This window comes from Procambarus clarkii, chromosome 17, assembly GCF_040958095.1.
Source record: "Procambarus clarkii isolate CNS0578487 chromosome 17, FALCON_Pclarkii_2.0, whole genome shotgun sequence".
NCBI lineage: Eukaryota > Metazoa > Arthropoda > Malacostraca > Decapoda > Cambaridae > Procambarus > Procambarus clarkii.
This window is the reverse complement of record NC_091166.1, coordinates 38,991,153-39,011,017: the sequence shown is the minus strand read 5'-3', so window position 1 is coordinate 39,011,017 and position 19,865 is coordinate 38,991,153. Positions and strand designations below refer to the sequence as shown.

At 39.4% G+C, this 19,865-nt stretch overlaps 1 protein-coding gene across 3 annotated transcripts in view; it reads right to left on the bottom strand.

The window, feature by feature from the left end:
* Positions 1-19,865, bottom strand: part of Pkc53E (Protein C kinase 53E) — a 272,916-nt gene that overhangs the window by 27,369 nt on the left and 225,682 nt on the right. For all 3 annotated transcript variants that reach the window (XM_045765515.2, XM_045765513.2, XM_045765514.2), the window contains exons 10-13: positions 19,287-19,378; positions 16,925-17,126; positions 16,495-16,683; positions 15,708-15,848 (exon numbers count right to left, since the gene is read on the bottom strand). In XM_045765515.2, coding sequence (XP_045621471.1) covers positions 15,708-15,848; positions 16,495-16,683; positions 16,925-17,126; positions 19,287-19,378 — 624 coding nt within the window. The remainder of the gene's footprint in view (positions 1-15,707; positions 15,849-16,494; positions 16,684-16,924; positions 17,127-19,286; positions 19,379-19,865) is intronic.

Genomic DNA, 19,865 nt, shown 5'->3' with positions numbered 1-19,865 from the left:
TTGCTGATGAAAGTAAACAACACAGGTTACAATCAGAATAATAGGATGAGAGAGAAAATAATTGTGTGTAAAATGTTGATATGAATGGATATGAGCAAATTATGTGAAATTATACAAGTTATTTATCATAATGTGATTCCAAAATGGCAAGATAAAAGACATTGCCAAATGTTTTAAAGTTAACACCCTTCTATAATCTGTACAGTACTATGATTATGAACAATTACTCAACAAAAGCAATAAGAAAAAAAATTAAATGGATCACCATCAGATAATAATGTATAAATAAAACAGTAATCAAAAACAAATATTAAAGTTATAAAAACCCAGTGTTGAGTGTAATGAAATGCCTCTTTCTGGAAGAGCCATGGTGGCTCCCTGAAGCAATAGTGCCAAGATTGCACCATGTTAAAAGATCACATCAATCATGGAAATTCTGTTTGACTTACCAGGGACCAGAGCCTGAACTTGGCCCTCTCACAGAGGCATCAGGACTGGGTGACAATCTACCACCCCACCAGAAAAAGCCTCCAGAAAGTCAGCAAAGCCTCACAAACAACTTTAGTGTTCACAAAACACAAAACCTCAAAACTGCCAAACAACTTCGTATTCTTGTTCAATTCACACTGAACAAGGAATTCATTCAAGCTAGATCAAAACTTGTTAGTACTGATTACTGCCACCAGACAGCCCACCCCCAGCCCTCAGGCAAGTCCCCATATCAGTTCTGGAGCCGACGAACAACCCACAATGAATCAATGAACCTCGAGAGTGATGAAGGGAAACTCAGGGAGCCACCGGGGCTCCTCCTGAAAGAAGTGTTTCATTAAATTCAATGCTGAGTTTCTAGAGGGAGCCCCTTGGTAGCTCTCTGAAGTTAATTAATGACAGAGAGCAGAACAGTAATATCAGCCCAGAATATCAGCCCAGGATATGTTGGAGAAGACCAAGGTCAAAGCTGTATCTGTGAACATCATGGGCCTCAAAGTAAACTGCAGGCTGTCTAGACTTAATGATGCTGCAAGCCTGAGAAATGAAAGCCTTGGAACTGGGGGCTGAGGAAATAGGGCCAACCAACAAAGCATCTACTGAGACAAAACTGGTGACATTCAGGTAGTGGCATAGAACTACCACCGGAAACAACAAATAATGTACCCCCGGCTGAACCAACCAAGCATCAATCACCAAAAGACCCCCTCCTGACTTAATCTTTATCAGAAAAGACAAGAAAGGCTGCAAACAAACTGCCCACCAGCATAAAAAGAACAGAATCCCTACCTACAGACGAGAGCCTGAAGCTCTCCAGTCCTACAGTCAGAGATGAAAGCCAATAAGAAGACAGCCTTCAGAAAGACATAATGAGCCAAAGGGTAAACTGTGAACCAAAGGGAACAGGGAAAAAACTAGAACCCAGTCAAGAGATCAGGATGGTTCAGGAGGAGCATGAGCAGGCCGAAGGTGAAAAAAATGCATGAAATAACTCATAAAATGGAAAAGTGGAGATAGCGACACCAAATGCAAGAAAAAGCGCCTCTGCCAACACCGAATAATAAAAGGCAACAGCATTAGGCATGAGATGCCAATCAAGAAACAACAACAACAAGAAGTACAGAACAAAACTGACTGAAACCAAAGGAAGATGACGAAGAGACAAGAAGTGATGAAATGAGCATTAAGGAACTTCATACTGCCACTGCAAGGAAGGACACAGGTTGGACACCAACAAACCAACCACTACTCCCCACATAAATGGCAATAGACATGCATAACAAAACTCCAGACTTGAAGAGCAGAGAAGTTTGAACCAGCAAAGTACACTGCTGGGCTCTGGCTCTGGCTCGGCTTGGCTTTTTCTTGGCTCTGCCTCTGTTGAAAGAGGCAGAGCCAAGAAAAAACCCTTGGATTTGGACACCGGGCCAGCAGCGCCAGAAACAAAGGCTGGGCTGACCACCAGAGAACCAGAAGGATCACCCTCACCTAAGCATGACTCCAAACTGGACAGCACCTGGATCAACAACTAAACCGGGAAAAAAAGGGTAAATGCACCTCCACCTAGACTAGTCCAGTTGAAAAGCATGCACCACGAGCACCTCACAATTGGGGAACAGAGCCATAGAGGAGGGAAGGCACCAGGACAGCAGCAAGACAACCCACCCATGAGAACGTTGGACACAGCCTGTATGTGAACTGCAAGGAGAACCAAACCCCGAGAAGCCAGAAGCCAAGCTACCTGAAGTGTCCCACTTCACAGGGCAATGGACCAAGACGATACCCTCCTCCCCTTCCCTTGGTAATTCAGGCAATGAACCACCAGGGAGCAGTCAGAGTGAAACCGAAGTTATCGAAAATATAAATTAACATAAAATATAAATTACTATATAAATTAAAATAAACTAAAGAAATTAAACATCACAGGTCAATTCCCCACAGAGACTATGCAGCCCAAAATGCAACAAGAGCCAAGCTCACACAAGAAAACCAGAATGAAAACATGTACATGAAGCCAATGCTAAAATATAGAAACCATACACAAATCAAATGGCCCCTGCAGGACAACAGAGCACAAGGATGGCCAGCACTTAGTTTTGAACCAGAGGGACTTGCCCATGATCTGACAGACTCGATCACTAAAGGCAGCTCCACACACTGCTTCATCAGCAACAGGACAGACAAGGGAGTTGGCTGGAGCCAGGCTGCTTGGTAGTGGTAATTGGTAATAACGAGTTTTGAGGTAGTTTGAGTGAATCCCTTGGTTTGTGTGAATTGTTTGCAGAGTTGTTTGGCAGTTTTGTGGCTTGATTTTTTGTGAACCCTCCAGTTGTCCGTAAAGCTTTCCTAACTTTCTAGAGGCTTTTTCGATGGGGTGGCAGACTGTCACCCCATTTACTTGTTGACCTATGCCTCTGTGAGGAGAGCTAGGTTCTGGTCCCTGGTAGGCCAGAGCTTCTGTGACCTTTCAGTAGTATGGAGCAATCTCAGCAAGTTAGCATCAGGAAGCCACTGGGGGCTCTCTCCAGGAAAATCAATAACTAAAATGACTCACACGGGTAGAAGAAGCAGAGGATTTGTGACTGAGTAGGAGGTTAGCTGAATGACTGAAGATGCTAATGAAGGGAACAGCATTACAAATGTACCTGTCTGCTTTAACAAGGGTGAATAGGAACATGATTGGAAAAGTGTCTGTCCATCGAGGAGAACTGGGAAAGGCAATTTCAGAACAACAGAATTGGAGAGACAAAAATCAGTGTAGAGGAACGTTGAGATGAGGAGCAGTGGAGTGAAATAATAGGTAGAAGAATCAGTGAAGTGAGAAAATATAATCAACCATATCTCCTTGTGGAATGGATAAATGAACCATATTTGTTGGTGGAACAGTTAAATTAACCATATCTCTTAGTTGAATGTGTAATTGAATCATATCTCCTTGTTGACCAAGCCACACATTAGAAATTGAAGAGATGACAATGTTTTGGTCCGTCCTGGTTCATTATCAAGTCGATTGTCCACAATCGACTTGATAATGGTCCAGGATGGACTGAAACGTCATCGTCTCTTCAATTTCTAATGTGTGGGTTTGGTCAACATTTTTCAGCCCCATTATAGTGACTTTTCATCTGCATATCTCCTTTTTAAAAGGGAACACAATGTGCAACTGGTGATGGAAGAAGTAAATGAACTATCCCGGTCACTAGCATCGTAGGCAGTTCATGACTGGTGATGTATGAGATGAATGAGTCATAACTATTGAGAGAAAGGCTGCTTGGTGAACATCTGACTAAAGTCAGGAGCATGTGCTTCCATAACTGATAACAGAAAATGGTGTCAATACAACAGGTGCAAAAGAGGAAAGTATGGAAAGTAATTATCAGAAGAAAATGTGATGTGAATGCTGATGGTGAGACATTATTATTTAGAAAATAAATATATGGTACATTATTGATGAAAAAATAAAATGTATGTATTTTCTAGATAATGGGCACATTTTGTGATTCATTTGATGAAAATGTTCCATCTTATGACAAAATATAATTGGGGATTAAAATAATTTGAAAAAATTGTAATGCAACATTTCCACATATAATTTGTGAAACTAATAATTTTAAGAAGAAAATGTCTACAAATTGTTTGATGTAAAACCGTAATTAAATACTGAAGATAATTTTTGGATGAATTATTTCAAATTAATGAGAAATATTAAATGCTTGGTGAGCTTTAATATGTAAAGAATGAAAGTACAGTAATTTAGAATTTATCACATAAATAATAATGTTCCAAAATTATGATCTGGCTTGGGGAGGGAGGAGACCTGTAAAGCACATGTTGACTTGCACAATGAAGTCATTAATAGGATTTTAATAACTCCTAGTCATAAAATTCGTGCAAACACTAAATTAACTGTGACCCTATAAAAGTCATAAATGTATCATAAAAATGATATGAAAATAAAGAGTTAAGACATTGAGGAAAATAGATGAAATAAAAGGACAAACCATTTTAATGAGAAAATAGACAAGGCCACCATTAGACACCATACATGGAAAACAGGAGTGAGAAAGAGAGTGCAAAATGGCCAGGTCTATAAATATCTACAATGGGGCCATGGAACAACAAGTAACCACATTAGCATGTCCAAAACAAGTAACCCAAGCTGGGAAGGACAACACGCACAGCACTAGCCAGAGGGAGGTGGATATAACAGCCAGCAAGATGTTGACAGTACATCTATCTGAATTGTGGTTTGTGGTGTGAGGTGGGAGGAAATATTACATTTTATCAAGGTTATAGTGAGGAAACACTGATGATGATTGGTCACAATAACAAAACAACCATTAGACACTGAAAAATACATAATTCAAAATTTGACATTTGTAATGAAGGAAGGGACACACTGATGAAGGTATACAAGGGTGAGAGGGACACTGATGAAGGTATACTGGGAGGGAGGGACACTGATGAAGGTATACTGGGAGGGAGGGACACTGATTAAAGTATACTGGGAGGGAGGAACACCGATGAAAGTATACATGGGTGAAAGGGAGACACTGATGAAGGTATACTGGGAGGGAGGGACACTGATGAAGGTATACTGGGAGGGAGGGACACTGATGAAGGTATACCAGAGAGAAGGGTGGCACGGAGGCTGGGAGGTTGCATAACACAGCATTATCATTGAGCAAGACACAGCAGAGGAGCTGATGGTGGTGAAGGTCGTGGCTATAATTAACAACACCTCACCCAAGAGTGACAAGAAAACTGTTAAAAGCCAGAAATCAAGCAACAAGTTAAAATTGTTAGTATTAGCTCTATACATAACATCTGAAGAATAATTAGAGGATAGTGAAGAGATTTGGACATTGACTGCAGCATTAGTGGTGGAGGTTAGTCATCCTAGACATTACATGCATCACTCTGTGGCACAGTAAACAGGGAACTATCAATAACATTCCCACACAAATCAAACCATTGAAAAACTTGCCACCATATAAGAGACACCACTAACTTTCAAGCAATAAAGTGTCTTTATGAGCAATAAAGTGTCATTTTCAAGCATGTTATTTATAACATGCTTGAAAATGACTCACGTATGATCTAGTGTCTTGGTGTTATTTGTGTACATTAATGGTGGCTAGTTAATATATGGTTTGTCTTACATACAGCCTTAGTATAGTATCCAAAATTAACATAACTCCTCAAGTACTGTCAATTTATCAATATATCTGACACCTTAGTGTATAATTCAAAGCACAGCGTGTATTTTATCAACAAAGAAATCAACTATATAAATCTTACTTGGTATTGTTCTCACATTGGTGCCAATTTACATAATAGTGCCCAACAGACAAAATGCAAAACAATTAGCTTGCACACTATTTTTTTTCAATTTGTTGCAAATTACTATAACTGTCTCAGATGTAATTAAATTTTGTATATAAATATTATTAGTTTGAGTATTGGATTCATCCCTTCACCCACTGTTTTAAGTAATAACCTCCTAAGTTTACATAGGGCCTCCTATTCCCTCTGAGAGGGGTCTCAGGGGTAATATAACAGGGGTTTTCATTCTCCCCCTTACACAACATGGACTCCACGCTCCAGCCTGGAGTCCATATCTAGTCAAACACAAAATGAAGTTAGAAAAGGTTCAGAGGTATACCACCTGGCTAGTCCCTGAGTAGAGGGGTATGAGCTACGAGGAAAGATTACTGGAACTAAACCTCACAGCACTGGAAGACAGAAGAGTTAGGGGAGACATGATCACTGCCTATAAAATTCTCAGAGGAATTGACAGGCTAGATAAAGATAAATTATTTAGCATGGGTGGTATGCAAACAAGGAGACACAGGTGGAAACTTAGTACCCAAATGACCTACAAGAACATTAGAAAGAACTTGTTCAGTGTCAGAGTACTTAAGAAATGGAATGCATTAGGCAGTGATGTGGTGGAGGCTGACTCCATACATAGTTTCAAGTGTAGATATGATATAGCCCAGGAACCTGTACTGTGCACACACGTGCTTCACACTAACACATGAGGGGTCCACAGTTTGTCTCTCCTAGAGTCCAGGCGAATCGATTGTTTTTTGTTATATGATAAAGAGTGCTTGGAAGACAGGACACCAGGAGCGAAGCTTTTATCCTGTAACTACACTTAGGTAATTGCCAGTTGATTGATAGTTGAGAGGCAGGATCAAAGAGCCGAAGCTCAGCTCTCACAAGCACAACTAGGTGGTGAGTACAGAGGGGCTCTCATTTCCCCTTCCAGAGGATCTCTCATTTCCCCCTTCCACGGGGTCTCTCATTCCCCCCTTCTACAGGGTCTCTCATTCCCCCCTTCCACAGGGTCTCTCATTCCCCCCCCTTCCACAGGGTCTCTCATTCCCCCCCTTCCACAGGGTCTCTCATTCCCCCCCCCTTCCACAGGGTCTCTCATTCCCCCCCCTTCCACAGGGTCTCTCATTCCCCCCCCTTCCACAGGGTCTCTCATTCCCCCTTTCCACAGGGTCTCTCATTCCCCCCTTCCACAGGGTCTCTCATTCCCCCCTTCCACAGGGTCTCTCATTCCCCCCTTCCACAGGGTCTCTCATTCCCCCCTTCCACAGGGTCTCTCATTCCCCCCCCTTCCACAGGGTCTCTCATTCCCCCCCTTCCACAGGGTCTCTCATTTCCCCCCCTTCCAAAGGTCTCTCATTCCCCCCCTTCCACAGGGTCTCTCATTCCCCCCTTCCACAGGGTCTCTCATTCCCCCCCTTCCACAGGGTCTCTCATTCCCCCCCTTCCACAGGGTCTCTCATTCCCCCCCCCCTTCCACAGGTCTCTCATTCCCCCCCCCCCTTCCACAGGTCTCTCATTCCCCCCCCCCCCCCTTCCACAGGGTCTCTCATTCCCCCCATCCTTATATAGGGTCTCTCACGCTCATCCTTACTCATGCCCTTGCACAGTGATGGTTGTAGTGGCTATGGTGGTGGTTACCTCTAGTGGTGGTTGCCTATAGTGGTAGTTGTTGTAGTTATAGTGTTGTGTCTATAGTGGTGGTTGTGGTTATTATGGTGGTTGTGTCTATTGTGATGTTCGTGGTTATTATAGTGGGTGTGGCTATTGTGGTGGTTGTAGCTATTGTGGTGGGTAATTATCTAAGTGTAGTTACAGGATGAGAGCTATGCTCGTGGTATCCCGTCTTCCTATCATGACTATTGTGTTGGGTGTGGCTATCATGGTGGTTGTGGTTATAGCTATAGCAGTGGTTGTGGTTATTGTGGAGGTTGAGTAATTACTGAAGTGTAGTTACAGGATGAGAGCAATGCTTGTGGTGTCCCGTCTTCCCAGCAGCTTTGTCAAATAACGCTTTGAAACTACTGACGGTTTTAGCCTCCACCACCTTCTCACCTAACTTGTTCCAATGGTTTGCTACTCTGTTTGCAAAAGTGAATAATATAGCTTAGGCCTCTCAATTCTTGTACTAAATTAGTTGTAAACCTCTGAACTTTCTCAAATTTCTGTTTATGCTTCACAAAGTGTGGAGTTACATGCTAGTACATATTGATGTACGCTCTCGAAGCCATTGATGATGTGCAATGTGTATCGAATTTTGTAACTAGCTCATCAAGATTGTAACTTGCTTAGCTAAATGAATTGTGGTGTGCAGTCCCTGAGCCCATTATGTGCCTTTGTAACCCTTTCCACTAATGCCCACAAGATGGGTATGGGGTGCATAATAAATGAACTAAACTAAATATGTTAAGTCATAAATACCATTCAAGGATATATAATTTTAATCATATTAAATGTTTTACTGGAAAGATTGTCATTTCAATCTACAATCTTCCACTGATTTCATAACTTTTTGTAATTTTGTAAAACTAAACAAGTTTTCAATTCAATTTTTTGGAGTATTCGTCATTAACCAAATCTGTTGTATCATTAAATGAAATTCCTATCAGCAAATAAAAGTCACATCAATGAATAATGGTTACAGCCTTCAATGAATGCTTGAAAGTTTGCTTTGCTTTGGATCTGTATTCATGATTCCATGAACTACTACTTATACTAATTATTTGCACAGGAGATCACTTCATGACCTGTGATACCCACACAGCACTCGTTAGCACTATGAGAGAGAGATCTGGTATAATGTATACATAACATTATTTTTAGCAGAACATAAATGAGGAGTTATGGCAAGATATAACACAAATGTATAGTTGATTTACCACTACTACCTGTACTACACACTTTTGGGAAGAACTACATAGGGCAAACTGTACACACACACACACACACACACACACACACACACACACACACACACACACACACATTTTACATACACATTACAATAATAATTTTAGGATACACGCATTTTAGGACCATTGTACTCAAGAACTGCAAGAGCATTTGAACTGTACAATAATAGTTTTAATATTCAAGAACAACGAGAGAGTTCATAAAGTGCAAAAACATCTACAAACTTTTACATCAAAGGCCTGGTTATATTGAAAAAGAAAAGTCATGACTCACTTGGATTACTCTGGCTCATAAGAGTTAGGTTTGGAAGTAGATGGCAATGGGTTCAGGTGTACAAACCAAATGATGGTAAAAATTTATAATTTACAAAAATACAAGGAATAGAGTGGGATATTCCGAGTCGGGGGACAATCTAATACATTTGCATAACATGGAAAGTGACTAACAAATTAGCCAAAAAATTGGTACAGTACTCAAAAGATTACACTGTTGCTAATATGAAATTTGGAAAATAATATTACTATAATAATAAAAATTAATATGAATTGGAAAAAACTTGTGAATTTTTTGGGACTGAGGTGACAATGAATTTAAAGTAGGTGGCACAATTGTTAAAACTATGGTAATGAGGAAAGCATTAAATTTGTTACAAAAAATCTTTGGATTTGAAAGATAATTTGGAAGTGGAAAATAATCTATAATTAACGAAAGAAACATAAGCCCTTGATTAACTTCGCAACAAAATAGCAGCAAAAATATTATACTTTAAATAAATATCAGATAAAAACTACAGAAGAAAATAATTTAGAGGTTTGAGAGAACACGCTAGGACTATGATGGACAAAAACTGAGGAGAATAAAAAATTACATGCTGAGCAGCGCAGAACTTATACAAAGAGATTAAAGTAAAATAAGACTATCTAGGGGAAAAATAAGGTTATCTAGAGAAAAATAAGGATATCTAGGAAAAAACAAGGTAGGCTGTAACAAATTTGGACATAACTATAAAGCCAGCAATATTTTGGGAAAAAATTTCATCAAGCCGAAAACAAAACTGGAAATTCCAATAAAGGAAAAGCTGACTTGATATAAGAAGCCACAAAAGACCAGCTAATGAGAGATGTAGTGATTGGATTTTCATTATGATGTTGGTATTACAATGATCAAAAACAATTTACAGTACGAAGGTTCATTGAGTTTTAAAATAAAGTCACTTGAGGAATTTATGCAAAACATTCAATGATAAAAAAAATGTATTTGATAACTGACTTCTAAGTATACTTAAGGTAGGAGATTCAAAAATGGTCTCCAATAAAAAAAATTGAGAAAAAAGTTAAATGAAATAAAAATAATAAGCATTTAAAATGTAATGAAGTAGCGCTATATGATGTGTTGAAATATAATAGCACGTGAAAAATCAAGCCTTTTAAGTACTATAGTGTGAGTTACATAAGTTGAAGTCGAGGCTCTGATGACAGAAATTGGCATCCAAGATCCATTAATTAGAACCAAAAAATAAAAAATACAATACAGTACAGTATATCAAACTGGTAGACTTGGAATGGTCGACATGTAGAACTACTAGTGCTACATACACAGGACAAAACTGGAGCACTTTTCAATATCGGGGAGAGGGAGTATACCTGGTCTCAGGCAGGGTTCTTAAGGGTTGAAACAAGAACCATCAACATCAAGAGCCTTCTTAGGCTGGTTATCACACACATCATCAGAGCTCTGGCACCCACAAGCCACTGTATTCTCAGTGGCTGCACACTTATTTCTTTAATATAAATGACTCAACCAAAGCTAAGTCATCAATCCCTGAGTTATAGTTGCTAATTTTACATACATAAATGGTATATTGTACAAAGTCAAAAGTTTGGTTAAAGATGGCAATCTATTCGGTTTGATATTATGGATATACAGTAATATTACAAAAAAATCCTAACAAATTGAGGGTTGTGGTCAACAGTTTCTTGTGAGTAAAACTGCCTCAGTAGCAATGATTTCTAAAAATCTACATGCATCGAAGAAATCATGCCATCATGCTCCGATTAAATCTTAGAACATGCACAAAGATTTGCAGAGTAATTCACCATTATATATTTTTTACATTGTTCTATAATTATTATACAGTACAGTAACTCAGATATGTTGATACACACAGAGGCTGTGCAGAGGTTTTTCAATGAAACTGTAACCAATATTGATATTGTGCAAACAAACAAAAAAAAACCCAGCTGTACCAGAGGTCCCAGACATTCGTTCAACTGACATATCATAGAGTAATAAGTGATTTTTACAAGAAAGCATAAAGCAAAAGTATTGAGAATAATAACCATTCTCTACAAAATCCTGTATTAGATGCATCTAAAAGTGAATCCAGAAAATAATGTACAGTATATACATAATCAAGCTTCTAGATAGTTACAAGAATAGAAAAGCAATATATTGTCACACAGATGGATGTAATATTTGAATTTGTAGAGAGTAGAGTAATCTTCTAAGACAATGGCCATCACCCGAGAAATAAGAGACCAAGGACAAACAGAGAATGTGTTAACATAAGCAGCAAGTGTGGGGGCTGGAGAGGGAAGATGGTACATGAGTCAAGTTGACAGATTAGGTGACAGGAGAAAGCAATGAATATGAAATATAAGATTGGTAACAGAAGAAAATTTGGAGACAAGATACTTAAGTTTGTAGAATATCCTGTCCTCCTTGGAATTATTTATTCATGAGTAATTATTTCACAAACATGAAAGCATTTAGGTAAAGTTTTCCTCCTTAGTGCAGAGAAAATACTTTTGACATGATGCAAAATATGCCACACTACTTGCAATAATTAACATGGCTTTACTAGCAGTCTCAACTACAATACTAGCAGTGGTTCTACATTATTTCTACTTTATTACTTTGCAGTTCATTCAGCTGGCTACTTTACCTAACAACATTATACATAAAAACAGGCAGTAACTCAAGAAGAACACTGTGATAATTTCAATACAGCTTCTATAACTTTGTAAGATAACTTTTCCCTTACTAACACTGGAAGAATTTTTCTTTCAAAACAAGTAATCTAGAAATGCTGGGAATAATGTACATTATACTGAATACAGTATAGGATTTCAAGAGTTGTAGTAATGAACTGTACTTGATTACATGACTGACAAAAAATTAAGCATTGAATGCAGTGAAATACTCTTTTCTGGTGAGCTTCCAGTAGATACCCGAGCTTACACAGTACACATGTACTAGCAAGACTTAACTTCACACTCCAAACCTTAAAGACCCATCTGTTGCCTATTGACTCACTCAATGAGGTAAGTGAAGCCTGGAAATAATATCTTACAATAACCAGAAGGTGTGGGTGCAAGAAAATAAGTGACTGGTTGAAGGAAAATAGAGACCCCAAATAACCAAGGTAAATGATCATTACCTGGAAGTAAACAACCTCAACTTTGATGTGCTCAACTGCCATGAGATGGTAGCCCGGGTCATTCAGGTTCCCAGCCAGCTCATTCCCTCACCTGGAAGCTACCTATACTCTAACCTCATGGAAGAGACAGGAACAAGGCAGGGATGGGAAACTATTGGGGGCCCACCAGAAAAGGGCATTTAATGTTATATTTTTGGAAAACTGGGATTACCTGTTGAAAAAGAATGGTTGAAGATGAGGACTTGGAGCAGAAGATATTAGGTGTCCTCAAAATGCCTAAGTGCAACGTAGGGACAGTGAGACCAAGGGAAGTCCAACAAGGAATGCAAAACTAACACTATGTTGAACTCTCAGCAGCCCTGGCTGTGGACATTAACCATGGTAACAGTAGCAAAAAAGCCATCCAGGCAGTAAACTTGCCCACATCACAAATGTGAGGATGCACAATTGGCTAGCTAAAGTGAACCACCTGTGATACATGGACTTGGAAACAAGGAACTTTAGAATTGGGTAACCAACAATGTACCCACAACCTCAGAATAAGTAGTAAACAAAAAAGTCACACCTCCAGCCGAACAAACCAAATGTCAATGACCAAAGGAATGACCAAAGTCTCATTCTTAGCCAAGAAAAAAGAAAAGGCTGTAAGTGAAGAAAATGACCCCCGACACCAAAAGAGCAAATTACATGCCCTCAGCAAAGCTCCCCAATCCTACAGTGGTATCAAAAGAAAAGTTGCCATAAAGACGAACTCCAACAGAGAGAGAAATCTGCAAGCAAAGGTTGGACAAGATCTCCAACACGTGATCCAAAGACCATGATGGTTTCAGAGTAGTGGGAACTGGTCAGAAAAGTAAAAAACAACTGAAAAAGGAGGGGTGAGGTGAGATGAAAACCATTTCAAAAAGATAATGAAAGAGGTTCTGCCATGGCAAAATGATATGAGGTGACAGTACCAGGTATCAGCTGAGGATCCAAAAAATGCAAGGGCAGAAAAACAATACCATAGCCACTGACACAGAGGGGCAGATGCTGAAGAGAGAGGAAGAAGTGGAAGGCCTGCCAAGCCACCTGTTGCCACAAAGAAGTATTCAAACATGAAACAAAGAGGTCTGCTTCCTAGCATCCATACCAATCATACAGCATACAAGCTGCAAGATCTAGAAATTTTACACACTAAAATCAGTGGAGAGCTTAAACTCCCACACCTAAACTCTCAGTGTAGGAGGCCATATACCACCATATAGGTAATTAAAATATGTAAAAGACCCAATACAATCAAGTGTAAACATTCAAGACCGTCCTTCTCAGCCTATCTTGTACTTATTGGAGATGTTTTCTTAGCCTAGGATGTAGGTGGACTGTGGTTGTGGTTAGCTTGTGCTGGAGGGCTTTGTTGTGGTGTAGGTGCTGCCTCTTTGTGGCACTCGAGGGTAGTAACCAAACTGGCTGTTTGATAGTTAGTCTCTTTGATGCCAAATTTTGCTTAGGATGTCTTTTTAAGTATGTGTTATACACTTGTTTGTTTACAGTTTAGGCTGGATTAAGTATTCTCCAGTGTCACCCTAGTACCAGTATGACATGGTGAGAACAGTTTGACTAGTTCTCAGCTGCATAAAATGTTAACCCATGAATGTGTCCGATCCTAACTCAGAGATCAGAATGATCTTGACTTGGGGAGCATTTAAGTCACAATTTGTTACAATTGCTTAAAGTAAGTCACATTTTACGATGCATACTTCCAGCAAGTCAAAAATGGCATAAAAGCATTCTTCTTGGTTACCACCTGCACTCTATCCTAGGAGCACCAGATTATATTTTTAACTAACTTGGACTTCTTTAACATATGACAGATGAAGAATTTACAATAATTTTTTATCTCTCAGGGTTTAAAATTTTTATATTTTAGGAAGAGTATAATATTAAAATAAAATAATGCTGGATGGTGAAATTCTAGAGTGCATAAAGCCAGCGATGAACTGTAATGATAGCCAATTTCTGGGTGAGCCCCGGTGGCTTCCTGAAGCTACTAGCTGATATACAGTAGTTGCAGACTACAAGGTGCTATTAGTCATGGAGCTCTTATTGGCCTACTGGGGACCACAAGCTCCCTCAGAGAGGTGCATGGAGCAGCGGCTCTATGAAAAATTTTATGTAAATTTATTCATATCAGACACCACCAAGGAAATGAACCTTGGGGAAAGCCACACCCAAATCGAACTTATACAGGGAGAGGGGATAGGAAAACCCCTCCCCTGACACAAAAGATCCTCTGCAGAAGACACCAATGCCCATGAAAGGTCAAACGAGACACAAGGGGCCCAACTCCGACTAGCCCAAGGGGCCCAACTCCCAAGACCCGGGAACTGCAGAAGAGGGCCCTGGAGCAGAGCAATCGTCCATGCTCACAATCCAGTATAGAAAAGTAGAGTCTAAGGGAGAGGCCTCAGAAGAGGGGGGGCCAGCCAGAAACCTCAGCAGTACCAGAAGGCTCAACTATCCAAGTTGAGCCTTCTCAACTTGGTTACTTGAGAAGGCTCAACTATCCACACTCTCCACACCCAAGTTGGAAGGGGCAAATGCTGGAACTGGCCACGCCCCATCCAGGGAACCCTGACCGTGCAAATACAATACTCAAGAAGTGCACAGGGAGGTAAACCCTCAGTACATGCAGCTCCATGCATGCTAAAGTCCTGGCTCACACTGCACAAATGGGCACAGGAAAGGCCCTAAAGGCAAAACACCACTTAATTGACAACAGGAGACTGGAGCCAGAGTGAACTGAGCAGGCAACCAGGCATGAACACATCAGTACAAGAACTGGTGGTGGAGCAGCTGACTGACCCAGTCTTCCTCCCTCCTCCCCCACAAATGAAGGGGGGAGAGGAGGGGCAAATTAGCTTTCACTAGTTTCATGAATTTTCACCCATTTGTTTACATTGTTGGGGGAGTTCTTTTGATTCTTTTGGGACTGCAGTCTGGTTTTCTAACCAAGCAGTGGTCTTTTTTTCTGTGACTTTCTTGGTGCCTTCCCTTGATGGCGGCTGATATGAATAAATTTGCATAAAGTTTTTCATAGAGCCACTGCTCCCTGCACCTCTCTGAGGGAAGGGGGGGGGGCAGGTCCTGGCTCGTGGTCCCCGGTAGACCAATAAGAACTAGGAAACTGATGGCACCTTGTCTGTCTGACACTATATCAGTATAGGAGCTTCAGGGAGCCACAAGGGGCTCCCTCCAGAAAAAACATACTAATTATTTTAATTATTCGAGTGAGTACTGTAAGTATTCCTATATTTGATATACTTTTAAAATTGTGTTTTGCAACTTGCACTGTGATACTTAAAGGTAGGAACAAGTAAATCCTTCATAGAAGTGCTTGAAAGGTGTTCAGCTTACAAAAGCACTAATCAACACTCATCAAAGGTGTTCATCAGTATCCATGCAATACCAACACCATATATCAAGGTTTCAAACTGAAGTCCAAGTAGGCAATGTAAACAAAACATCTCAGAAAATAGGCACTCACAATTTTAGGCTTGAAGGGCGGCTGAACTTCTCGGTTCTCTATCTTTTCCCAGTCGAGTCTTCTGAAGAATGGATGTGTTCGAACATCCTCTTCACCCTTGTAGCCACACCCTAGTCGTTTCTGGGGCAGCTTGGTCAAGAACTGAGAGAGAAATGGCCTTTTGTTTCTAGTGACCACCACATGCCCTTACTTCTTAGTGCCTACTTAGATATAAATACTTCCATAAAATTAAGGTCAATTTTGATAAATTTAAAATAATATTAACAGTAATGCTGAGTTTTCTGTTCAATGCCTTTTTGAGAATAGGTATTAATTATTATTATTATTACCCATTTTGAACAGTAATTATAATTTAGTACAAGGAAGTTTTTAAATACAGTAAATTTCAAAAGTATCATGTTCTCTGCATATCAGATCAAGAAATACCAATGTAGAAAGAATATCATAACATATTTGTTCAGTAACAGAGTGGTTTGGGGATGGAACAACTTTTTAAATTAAGTTGTGTCAAAACTAATACTAGTTTTAAGTCTAAATTTGACCAAATTAATAATGAAAATGGTCCCTGGGCATAATATTCCTCTTGTAATTATAATAAGGTATGTACAGTACATGCTATGGGTTTAAGTCATATGAAACACTTAAACAATTCCTGTATTTTATATTCATTTGCAATGGAAACACACTAAGGCAAACACAAGTACATAAAAATATCATATCTATAATGTATTTATTGTACAGAATATAAATTTAGTATCAAGTGTACAGTATTCTGATGTAAACTTACACCTTTGCAGCATTCCTTAGCTTCTTTGGACAGTGACTTTGGGTATGAAACATTATGGTCAGTAATGGCAGCAAAAAGCTCCTCCTCATCTTCTCCATCAAATGGTGGCTGGCCGACCAACATCTCGTAGAGCAGGACACCATACGCCCACCAATCTACGCTCTTCCCATATGGCTGATACAAAATAATCTGCAAACCACATCAGAACCTTGATCACATAAGGCTTTTAAATATTTTATAGAGTAATGAGTTTAGTTAAACAAATTTCTACTTAAATTAAGTTTCAATAATCTATACAACCTCAGAATGTATGTCTATTGAAAGTAATGTTTATCATTGCATGTACAACTTCTAAAAGAGATTCAAAAGTAATGTATACTTCAAGTTGATACCTATGATAAACCTCAAAATGAACCTCTGAGATACTAACCTCTGGAGCAATGTAATCTGGAGTTCCACAGAAAGTCTTTGTAGTTTTTTCTCCTGTAATACCTTCTTTGCACATGCCAAAATCAGCAATCTTAATGTGTCCATCTTGATCCAAGAGTACATTGTCTAATTTCAGGTCACGATACACAATACTACGGGAGTGCAGATAGAACAGTCCAATAGCAATCTCTGCTGCATAAAACCTGCCAGCAGAACCACTTCCTTAATATTCGATACAATGCATCAAGGAAACAAAAATCTAAAAAAAAAAATAAAGACAACATATTTTTGCATATTCAGCACAGTACATATAATTAAAAACCCAACATTGAATGTAATGAAATGCTAGTTTCTGGGTGAGCCCTGGAGGTTCCCTGAAGCTATCCCACTGATACTGTATAGTGCTATCCTATTTGGGGTCATCAGTCACAGAGTTCTTGTTACCTACCAGGGACCAGCGCCAGAACCTGGCCCCCCTCAGAGAGCCCCAAGGAGGCTCAATGGCCTATGAGCACTTTACATTTAAAGTATGTCATACTTGCCATCAACTGGGAAAGGTGCCCAGAAAGGTAGGCGAATCAAAACAGACCAGTGTTTAGTTGAAAATTGCGAGCTGCATCCTCAAAAGCTATGAGAATAGGTTAAGAAACTCAGTCTCGCACCTCTAACAGGAGTGATGTGATCATTACATATGCAGTGCCATCTTAACACATGGGCATAGTAGGTAGTTGCCCAGGGACCCCATGATTCTAGGGGGCTCCACTGCTGCCCAGTGCTGCCATATTGTTCATAAGAGATCTCTTGGCAGAGTGGATAATTACTTGATCTTACTGTAAAGGCCTGTGATTCAAATCCCTTTTCAATTGTATTTAAAATATAAATAATTTGTGCATAACTATCTGACTGTAATCCTGTACTTTAGCAGATGGGTGTGGCCCATCATCTGGGTAGGGGGCCCCAGGCCCAAAGCATTGCTTTGCCCAGGGGCCTACAATGGCTGTTAAGATGGACTCATAAATAGCAGATATTGGGATAAAAAGCAAGGTGGACAGGAACAGCCTTTTAAAGTGAAAGAAAATAAAGGAAGAAGACATGGAGACAAACTGGAAACTCAAATGAGTTAAAATAATGTAAGAAAATACTTGTACAGTATCCTGTACAGGTGATACAGAAGTGAAATGCACTGAAATAAATCATGGAAGCCACTCCATCCACAACTTTAAAGCCAGAAATGACATGAATTTGAATGTCAGTAAAAGTAAAAAAGTAAAACCCAGGTACAACAAAGCTAGTAGGCAGGGCACAGAGCTAGATCTCACTCACCCATAGTCACTACAGTATTAGAAAAGCACGGTTAGACAATATTGTACTTTGCTCAAGGCAATCACTAGTTTACTGCAGATACTGGGACTCTCTTACAGAGTGCTACTTGATAGTTTTGACTGTTTTCAAACATGATTTAAAGGGGTTTTGAGTGCTATGAGAGTGCCTTTCTGCTTGACACCATGCACTGCATTGAACAACCACAAAGAAACCTTTACACCAGTTTGACACCACAAAAGGATATTCAAATAGACCTTGCTGTACAGATGCAAAGTGCTGTCCTGGCTTCATATCTTGACCTATGCACCCATTAGGATCTCAACTAACCTTCGGGCTTAGGAAGAAACAGTGTCAAGATCAGCAAGAAGCTTTTCAAGGGCAATGAATGATTTTCTTTCCTCTTGATACTAAGCTCACTTTATATTTGAACATGACCTATTGAGTGGGAATCTAATCCCATTTATTCCAGATTTAGCACCTGACATAGATGCTAAACAAGTGGGCAAAATGTTTCTTTCACCCTGATGTCCCTGTTACCTAGCAGTAAATAGGTACCTGGGAGATAGACAGCTGCTACGGGCTGCTTCCTGGGAGTGTGTAACAAAAAGGAGGCCTGGTCGAGAACCGGGCCGCAGGGACGCTAAGCCCCCGAAATCATCTCAGGATGACCTCAAGACAGATCCAAAGATAGGTTTTAAATTTGAGGCAAGAAAATAAAATTCAAATCCAAAATAAGATTATGACTATAATCTATAATCTAATAGAATAAGACAAATTAAAATATGGTATAAACCTAGATAGTAAGCCACATAGATTTCCATAAGATATATATATGCAAATTCAGCTGAAAAAAGGAAATTAATATGTATGTAAACTAATCTGGCACTGCAAATGACAAATATACAGAGATTATAAGAAGCTTGCAAGTAAATGCTTTAGCATGGAAAGAGATACTTTCATACATTTTACATACAGTATTTATGATCAACGTGAATTACAAGCCTATGAGGAAAGTGAGGCAATATGTAATAGGTACATACACAGCAACAGGTTCCTTGAACTTGCCACACTGTTGGATCTGGAACATGAGATCGCCACCATTCACATACTCCATCACAAAGTATAATCGGTCCTGCAAAACACACAATATAAAATCATCATATCACAGTGATTACTTCTGGAACTTATTAATTTTTACTCATAGATTACCCATTGAATTATTAATATCAGTTAAATTATTATAAATATATAGTATTAGAAACTGGAGAGGAATTAATTACATGAGGATGATTAAGAATGTATTTCTGATCTCCTAAACTGGAATATTTTACATTACTGTACTGTACAAACAAAATTGTAAAATTTTATAACAAATGTAAATGTCTCCTCTCTCTCTCTCTCTTGTTTGCCTCTTCTATTATCCCATGAACACTCACTAATTCACTTTCAGTGCTGTCAAGACATTCATTCTGGATTATATACATACTGTGATGTTAAAGATAATTGTAGACAAAACCATGTGTATTATTTTAAATAAATAAAACTTACCCAAACTGAAAAAAAACTTTAACTGAATTAAATCAACTTAACCACTGCACTGCGCAAAGCGCCTTTAGGCG